This window comes from Doryrhamphus excisus, chromosome 5 (assembly GCF_030265055.1).
Source record: "Doryrhamphus excisus isolate RoL2022-K1 chromosome 5, RoL_Dexc_1.0, whole genome shotgun sequence".
Taxonomy (NCBI): Eukaryota; Metazoa; Chordata; class Actinopteri; order Syngnathiformes; family Syngnathidae; genus Doryrhamphus; species Doryrhamphus excisus.
Window position 1 is genome coordinate 10,821,500 of NC_080470.1, and position 9,759 is coordinate 10,831,258.

Sequence of the window (9,759 nt, forward strand, 5' to 3'; positions counted from 1 at the left end):
GTATGCTACCGGCCTAGCCTCCACCCACCAAGTCAAAGAGACTGTATGAATGACAAAAGGGCTCATGCCGTTAATGTCATTGTTGTATGGAACTACCATGTCAAGATGCTGAAACTAATGCAGAAAGTGAACTCTCTTCCTTCCTGTTTGTTTGGAGGCGAGAGACGGGTAAAACAAGACATGCACATGGCAATACTGTATATTGAGGCAATTTTAATTTATTGTGTATTTATTTATTATTGTCCCAGTGCTAGTGCCCACCCACATTTATGCAATCATGTCATGTTTTAATCTTGTGCGATCTCGTGACACCCCTAATTGTATTCATTCATTCACTTTCTATCGCTTATCCTCACGAGGGTCGCGGGGGTGCTGGAGCCTATCCCAGTTGTCTGCCCATCATTTTTAATTATGAAGTATTTAAAGCCCATTTTCTCCTTTTCCTTCTTGTCTCGCTTCAGATTTCCCTGTGGGACACGTTCATGTGGTGGTGGGGATCTGAAGAACTCGGAGCGATAAGAAAACGGAAAAAGCCCATTGGCAGTAAAACCATCCTGAAACCTAAAACTACAAAACAATAACAGTTTATTAATCTTAGTCAACAAGTGAGCATACTTGACATTTAATGATAATTGTTATGCATTCTCAAGAGGATTAATGTACATCACAACAATACTATCAGTGTTTCCCACAAGACTGTAGTCTATTTGTGTTGGTAGGTTGGCGGGCAGTAATTTATGTAATTGTCTAATTTGCATTATTGGCCATAAAAAAAACACAACAAATATGTTATTAAATACAAATGAACTTTCTTCCACTTGTTTTTGTCATTTGTGTCATTGTCACAAACAAGCCTGAGCCGCCTGTGAGTGCTTTTAGATGGCGGAGAAGCCTACAACAGCACCCGATGCTTCTAAAAGTCCCAATAACACTAGAAAAAGTAGTAGCTAGTGCTAGTTAGCAACCGACCACTGCTGTATGAGTTGTTAAAATATATATCACCACCTACTGAACGAAATTGTGACTGTCCATCACAAATAAGTTGATGTTAACACAAAAGTAGTGAAAAGAGTAATTACAGTGAAGATTATATGAGGTAATTTTTAAAATATGTTCCTATCTGCATGAGTGTATGAAAATTTAAAAAAAACAAAAAACACTATCAGCAGAACACCTGCGCACTCACACTGGTTCTGATTTGATAGTGTATCTAATGTTGTGTCCGATGAGTATACATCAGTTATCTCAGCTTTTAGCGACAGCCACACTCCTTCGCCACCACATCGGCGAAGACAGAAAGAAACGTCCCATGCTGGTTCAGGTCCACCACCTCCAGAGAATCATAGGCCACAGGCACACAGCACGGCGCCCGCTCGTGCACGTTTCCGTTCTCGATGTGGAAGTTGACCAACACGGCGTGGCTTTTGGTGTTGACCAGTGGTACCGTGCACAGACCTTGACAGTTTTTTATATCGGCCGTGTCTGGGCCAACCAGGTACCTTTCGAGGGACACTGTTAGGCTCCTCAGGCTGCACACCTTCCTTGGGCCGCTGGCTTCAGATCTGGTGGATCTCAGTTGTGGCAAAATCTCCCGGCTCACCGTCTTCAGGGCCTTCAACAGAAGGAAAGCGCAGTACTGGCTTTCTCCTGTGAGATGTGGACGAGACGACAGTCAGACTGCTAAAAACAGGCAGAAAGGTACAGTATCTTAAACGACCTCATACAGTTCCCATGAGCCTTTGTTTCCAGTATCACATCTTGAAACAATCTTGTGTAGGCATGTCACAAGATTTGACAGATAGTTTTGAATGCTGTACGTGCATTGTTTGGTGGATGGCACGTTCCTCAAACTGAAATGTTCCCAGGTTGTCATGTTCCAATTGTGATTCATTTAAATCTGAAAAAAGGATTTTCTGTACCTGAGGGCAAGTCCACCTTGGGAAAGGCACAGAGTTCCGAGAGCCTCTCCAGCCTCTTGATGCTCCTCTGACCTCCCTCCTTTTCTCTTAGAACCTGCGTGATCTGCATCAGGTTGTGCTCCAAGCTCTTCCTGAGCTCCTCTAACAGGTCAGGGGGCATAGCCAGCTCTCCACGGTGGGTGTTAAACATGGAGCCACTGAAGGAGAAAATGGTGGGAGCAGAGGAGTTCATCAGCTCCGCGAGCAGGGACTCGCTGGACGACAAGCCCAGAGTCAGAGGGGGCAGAGCCTGTAAGGAGTCCAGCTTTAGTGGAGATGAGAGTGGACGATTCTGTGGCGGCAGGACGCCATTCAGGAACCTCCTAAGCTCGCACAGGAGTTGCAGGGGCTGAGATGAGCTGTTGAGAAATTTGATTTAGATCTTCGCAAAAAATGATATTTAAATGAAAGGACAAAACAAGACAACCTGGTGTCACTTTGTTCCTCACTATAGAACAGAAGAACAGGAGTCACTCTTTTTCTTGTCTTCTCACCACCTAGAAGTTCTTTGATGTTTTTTTCTGTGATGTGCAGAAGTGGATGAGAGCGTGCACGGAACAAGACAATGAAAATAAATACAAAAAAACACATACTCATATCAGGCCATTTACTGTCTACAGAGAGTATCCATCCCTGTTGTCCCACTGATGCTCGTCCTGGCAGTAGAATGTACTGGGTTCCTTCCGAGATGCACACAGCCTGGAATAAAAAAAACAAACACATAACAAGGTCATTGTGGGCAGGATAATTCACATTTAAGATGAAACGAACCTGTGTGTTGGGCTGCAATGACTGACTCATGAAGGTGATCTCATGCAGGTCACCTCCACTGATGGGACTCTCAAAGGCCAAGAGGAGCACTGGCGTACGTTGCAGCAAAGGAGATTGGGGGAGGCCAATAATGAGTTTGAGGGCTTCCCTATTCTCCTCCTCAATCAAAAACACTGATTAACAAAACAAGACATCAAAACCAATGCTGTAATCATAGCCAGGATACTTGTTGAGCAGGTGATAACTGGATATATATATATATATATATATATATATATATATATATATATATATATATATATATATATATATATATATATATATATAACATTTTTTTTTTAATTCTGTGCAGGAAAACATTCAACCAGAAGGTAATTCATTAATAAAAAATATTGTACAACACAGTAGCAACAGAACCAATGTTGTAATAGCAGTAAAGAACAAACATTACAACACAGTCAACATTAATACATTATATAATATACTGTCTAAATTGCCCATAAGTATGAATGTGAGTGTGAATGGTTATTTGTCTATATGTACCCTGTGATTGGCTGGCGACCAGTCCAGTGTGTACCCCGCCTCTCACCTGAAGTTAGCTGAGATAGGCTCCAGCATACTTCATCAACTGTAGTGAAGACAAGCGCCATAGAAAATTGATGGATGGAACATCCATCCAGTTCATTATAAGGGACGCACCGTGGCAACAGTACATGTGTTTCACACCAACAACTCAACATTTTAATGTGCATGCAGAGGTAGAAAAATCTGCTGCATGTGCGATACTTTAAATGAAGCTTCTGCCACTTTGTGGTATTAGTAAAACAGTAAAGAAGTAACTGTAGGAGACTTGGCAGTAAATTGAATAGAGGCATTATGGTACACTCTAGTATATTCCAAGCAGTAACACTCCGCTGTGAGTTGGTGACAAATAAGACAGTAGAAAACTTCACTTGTACACTTGTATGGCTATTAAAATGTTACTTAAAATATAACCTGTAGCATTAATAAAGGTTTTATGATGGTGACTATTTGATTCTGGAACAAATTTAGTTCAATTTGTATTAGTCATTTGAAAAATGGACACAAGCAGTTCTTATGTAAGTAATGGAACTAACTGCTGTGAAAAAAATTATATTTCAAGTGCACCTTCAATGTAAAGTAAATCCATGTGCCCTTGAGTATTTTTTCATTGAGTATATCTGAATTATTGTCATTTTATCATTTACTATTACTATATTAGTACACTTCCTTACCTTCAGTAGGATGCAGCACCTCCAGTCCATCTCTATGCTTGCTCTCGGCTTTCATTGCCAGCTCCAACAGCATTGAGGGATTCCCAGATGCTGTACAGATTCCAAACAAGGTCATACCTCCCTGTGACAGTTTACTGTCATTGCCCAAAGACTCTCGCATGGCAGCAAATACATCTTCTAAAAAGCATGCTGCAGTTTTAGGGACCAGATGAGATACTGTAGAGTGAGGTGATGTCAACTGTGCAGTAAACCCTGCTTCTTCTGTGGGTCCCTGCCTGTCTTCTTCCGACTGACCTGCAGAAAGAGAAGCAATAAGACCACATCTGCTATTAGTGCAGTAGGGGGGCACAAACAAACCAGAACATATATGGGCCATACACTCAGGACATTTGCATGTTCTGATGACATTTCATATAAATATCAAACCCCTGAGATTTGTCATTATAATATATACGCATTATAGAAAACAAATTTCAAGAAATAATTGGGCAATGTTAAAATTGCATTACAAATCTCATTCAAATAAAATATGAGCTGTTTGGACATAATGGCCATTAAAACTACTGTTGGCTTTTTATATTTACCTACAATGCATGAACTACTAATATAAACACATTACATTTGTGCAATAATGACTATTACATCAAAATTGAAGTCAATATCATGAGAGACAGATTGTCCGAAATAGGAGGGACAAAGGAAATACTGCACAGGCATTATAATGATACAAACATTATATAATATATATACAATAATTCACATATGATGTTATTCTTGCACATAAGAAAAAAGTTATATTACAAATACTATCTATAACCAAACACACAAATTTGGAGGTTATATAATCAACTATACATAACAGTCACCTGTTAACAAGGGGTCGCCCGGCATGCCCACACAGAGGATGGTCCAGCAGAGCATCAGCAGCCCACAGTAGATGTACAGTGCCATGCTCTCCCTTCTTGTGTCTGGATGTATGTCTGTGTGGTCAAACTTATCAAGAAAACATTCTCTCTCTCTCTCTCTCTCGCTCTCTCTCTCTCTCACACACACACACACTCACACACACACACCTCTGGTGCTGGCTAACAGACTACAGTCAAAATAGGAAGATCCCGTGTCCTTGATGCTGTTGGATTGTGGATTCCAAAGGCAGCCCTGCACAGAGCAAGGTAACACAAAGGTATGCTGAGTTTGGACACACACCAAGCATCACTAAAAGTTGGCCAAAAGACAATCCTTCCATGGCCTGCTACTTTTACAAGGACATTTTATTGTGTTGAGCTGCGGAATGCAGCTTGCCTATCGTGCAAATGTTAGTGTGGAGGACGACGTCCTCTACCCACTGCAGCTGCAGTGAGCCCACCCACACTTGGACCAAGGACCTTCAACACCCTAATGCTCCAGGACAAACTGACACAAATATGAGTGGACCCCTGCCTGGTGTCCTGGATCTCCATTTTCCAGTTACCTCACAGACAGTGATGTACTCCTGGAGTCAGTAATATATGATCTACTTAAGGTACTGTGCTGCCCTACATCCTTTTCACCCTACACATCTCAGGTGTCACATACAAAACCTTCACAGGGTGTATCAGTGATGACCGAGAGGAGAAGTCCTGTGAAGGATTATGTGGTCTGGAGCCATACTAACTACCTTCAGCTCAACACTCTAAAAACAAACCAATTGAACTTAGAACTCTTATATGTGAGAACAACCATAAAAAAGCATTAGTATCAACATGTGGAATCAAATTGGAACAGATTAAGTTAAGGACTCAAACAATGCACTAAAATTAGTGATTTCAAGAAACAGTACAAGCAGTTGATGTTTACAAAGGACAAGGAAGAAGAACATTGTCTCACTCATTATCCAACTATGTTTCTGTCAACTATTGAAGTGTTATTACACATTGTTATACTACCCTTCATTTTCCTCATATTTCAAATTGGCAAAGACTAACTTCGTAATACAGGAAATGAACAAATGTATTGTAATTGATGTGAAATGGAAAGGGGTAGGATTAAATAATAACAATATAAACAATATAACTTGTGTGTGTGCTGTGCTGTTATTGCCACTATTGCCTCGTAAACTGCATTCAGTGTTGCTGCTATTGGAACCTTAATTTCCCTGAGGGCAAATGCCGCGAGGATCAATAAAATTATGTAATGTAATCTACTTTTCAACTGTCTAAACCATCCACATTGTTAGTTACTCATAGTTAATTTATGCTATCTTAGCATAAACTAATGTAATCGTGTATGACAAAATTTCAATTTGGACCACTGGCCTTTACTGTCCACAAGATGGTGCTCCTTTTTGTCACTGAAAGCATGCAGCAAAATTGATCCACTTTTACTGTTTTACATATGGTTAAAATTACCCCCAAAACTATAAGCAATACTTAATATTTCAGGCTGAAGTACTTTTCATCATTGACCAATCTTATAACATATAATAATAGTTTTTAAAAAAAGGCTACATGGTGGACGAGTGGTTAGCGCGCAGGCCACACAGCTAGGAGATCCGAGTTCGATTCCACCCTCTGCCATCTCTGTGTGGAGTTTGCATGTTCTCCCCGTGCATGCGTGGGTTTTCTCCGGGTACTCCGGTTTCCTCCCACATTCTAAAAACATGCGAGGTTAATTGGCAACTCCAAATTGTCCATAGGTATGAATGTGAGTGTGAATGGTTGTTTGTCTATATGTGCCCTGTGACTGGCTGGCGACCAGTCCAGGGTGTACCCCACCTCTCGCCTGAGGACAGCTGGGATAGGCTCCAGCATGCCTGTGACCCTCGTTAGGATAAGCGGTAGAAATTGAATGAATGAATAATTTAAAGCAAAAATATGTATTTAAAAAAATAATGTATACACTGACCTTTTTTGCCATTAGTACAAAGAGTGTGGATTTTTAAATATGAATGCAGGAAAAAAATGTGAAAGGATGGTAAAACATTTTTAGCGCAATTTTTGGGAAGCTGACCTTTTCTGTCATTAGGGTCAAATGTGTGAGTGCCTTTCTAACGACATCTTCAGGGTGAACTCCACAAGTGTGTTTTACTTGTTAATGCATTTCTATGTGATGTGTGATGACAAAAGAACTGTGACTGACCTTATTACAAGGTAAGAAGGTGGTACAATCTTTGTGCCTACAGTAAAAGAGAGGAAAAATAAGAAGTGAGTCATTCCTAGGATGTGTTCATGATATCACAGCTGCGGTGTTGTTATGCAGACAGTCAAGGTCTCCTGAGCTGCCTGGTGGTCTTCTAATTCCAAGAGATCAGCCAAAGTTCATTCTTGGACATCGTAAATCACAAGAATTCTTTTTTTGTATGTTTTTTTTAAAGAATACCGTGAACCACAATTACATACAGTCTTCTGTTTGCACATACCGTCTACCAGAAGGTGGAAGACTTCAAGACTTAAGGACGCTTGCTGGGAGGTCTGCTCAGACATTGTGGTGGCCTGTAGCACTGAAGATGCACTACAACTGTTACAACACAAAAATGGTCATTTAGGAAAGGTTGATCCGATGGTCAACTTCAACTAATAAGTAAAAACATATTTTAAAAAGTATTTAATGATTATTATGCCCCGTGTCAATCATTGGAAGCATCACTGATTTTCATGTGTTACTTTTTTTCCCAACTGTAAACTGTCCATCTATCCATCTTCTATGCAGCTTATCCTCACTCGGGTCATCATAGGGTATGCCGTAGACTATCCCAGCTAACTTTGGGCGAGAGGCAGGATGCACCCTGGACAGTGTACTTCCGCCTGTCCATTGCTGTGTGTGTTCACATGAGTGGATGAAGGCACGGGAGTCTCACATTGCAGTCGACAGCGCGCAATGATACGGTGTGAGAGAAAGTATAATCAAAAGCTGACAAGAAATCGTCTCACGGGACGAAGTGGGTGGTAAGTCACCGTTGATGCACTACACTGCCGTTGGGAGTGTCATACAACTTGGTGTCAATGAATCAAACACTATCCTTTTAACCTAACATGCATATTTTTGGAATTGATGAGGAAACTTGAGTGTGAAGTATCATCCTGTAGATACAGCATGTGTGAACCTACCTTAAATCTCTTCTTCTTCCAGTGAAAAGACAGGCTTGCACTGCACTGCACACATTCCACACAGCACATTCAAGTATCATAAGAAACATTTTATTGATATTCATAAAATGCAGAGGATGATAGTGGGGGAAAAGCAACATGAATTCCATTTGTCATTATAATGCATCTTAGGATAAAAAGCACCAACACCACACACACACTCATTTCCATCACAAGCAGAGGCTTTGTGATTGCACCTCATCATCATCCAAGCGGACCACCAGCACACGTCTGCTCAGAGCTGTGTCAGAGAATGACTTCATCAGCTTTCTATAACTCGAGGGCTGGATGGATGTGTCAGTGAGAACGCATGTGGCCAAATGACACTATTCCAACAAATCTTCAAGCAAGTTCCTGAGTTATGACCGTAGACCTTCGGGAAGGTTATCTACAACAGGGTTCCCCAAAACTTGGGTCAGCATTGAGTACTGTGCTTTTTTTTTTTTAAAGCAGTATACATTTACTTTCCACTGACACACTGCCATTATTGTCGAGATAACTGGCAACACAACTGACCACGCCTCACAGTGAAAACTACGCATTTTGTGCAACATGGTCACTTAATTTTTCACTCGGTGAACCATCACCTCCCCAGGACTAGCAGCACTCATGCAAGCCACCGACAATGACTACCATTTCGCCTTTTTGCTCTATTTTTTAAGTGTTTTATTTCAACAACAAGCTGCGGGCTGCAAATGGCCCCCCCGGGCTGCACTATGGACACCCACACATTCAGTTAATAAACCCAAATTTTTACCTCACTCACAGTGAGTTAAATTAACTATAGCATTATGACTACATGGGCAAGGAAACTGATGCTTACACACTACTAAGCATGCAAAATACTATTTTATCCTCATGTATAGCCCACAAGACATGCTGGAGAAACCAGAAAAAGCACACTTCACATGCATAATAGTGTGTAGGCATTTATTGCCATACCCATGTAATGCGTGCGGTGCTGTTACATTGTGTGTTCCTTGTGTTATTGTCTCACCTGTAGTGAGGGAGGCGGAATTCATGTTTCCCCTCAATGAACCACAGCTGTGCCAGTAGCACTCAAGCATCATGACGTGACCACCACCCTGCTTGACTGTAGGCAAGATATAATTATCTTATAGATAATAAATAGATAGATACTTTATTCATCTCCAAGAGAAATTCACAAGGCACTCACTTGGATCGCCAGCTTTTAAGACAATGGATGTGTTGACTCATTTTCAGTGGATAGTAAATGTATAATGCTATGCAAGCTCTTCACTGACTCTCCATATGCATATCCAAGTTTACTTTTCCTATTTCCTATTATTCTACTTTGTCCTTTGAGAAGATACACCGTAATACAATGCTTGCTGAAATGTGACGTTAGTTTGTTGAATATCGAAATCGTTGAATTGCGAGTGTCTCAGTGCTTTGCTTCTTGTGGGAAATTATTTCATAAATGAGCAGGATTGTATTCAACTTCAGAGGGTGCATAGGCCTTCAGCTACCACAAAGTACTTTATTTAAATAACTTTGAATTATATAAAAACAAGTGATCTACAAAAACGTCAGGAAGGTGTGATAAAAATGCGGTTCTCACTTGCACATACACCACAGCTGCCATCCAGTAAGCCGCCCGTGTTGAAGGGTACTGACAGGAAGAAACCC

General features: G+C 40.9%; 1 protein-coding gene across 1 annotated transcript; it reads right to left on the reverse strand.

Annotated features, from left to right (window-relative positions):
* Positions 1–568: 568 nt before the first annotated feature.
* amh (anti-Mullerian hormone) lies at positions 569–5,224 on the reverse strand. Its single transcript, XM_058072701.1, has 7 exons — positions 4,852–5,224; positions 3,986–4,279; positions 2,730–2,902; positions 2,552–2,657; positions 2,386–2,479; positions 1,920–2,317; positions 569–1,647 (listed from the first exon to the last, which is right to left on the reverse strand). The coding sequence occupies exons 1-7, from the start codon at positions 4,934–4,936 to the stop codon at positions 1,253–1,255; spliced, it is 1,545 nt and encodes a 514-aa protein (XP_057928684.1). The 5' UTR covers positions 4,937–5,224; the 3' UTR covers positions 569–1,252.
* Positions 5,225–9,759: the final 4,535 nt, after the last annotated feature.

Coding starts and splice junctions, on each gene's coding strand:
- amh (XM_058072701.1), bottom strand. CDS start 4,936: ATGGCACTGTACATCTACTGTGGGCTGCTGATGCTCTGCTGGACCATC. Junction 2,480..2,551: donor CAGTAAATGGCCTGATATGA/GTATGTGTTTTT, acceptor TGCACATCACAG/AAAAAAACATCAAAGAACTT. Junction 1,648..1,919: donor CAAGGTGGACTTGCCCTCAG/GTACAGAAAATC, acceptor CACATCTCACAG/GAGAAAGCCAGTACTGCGCT.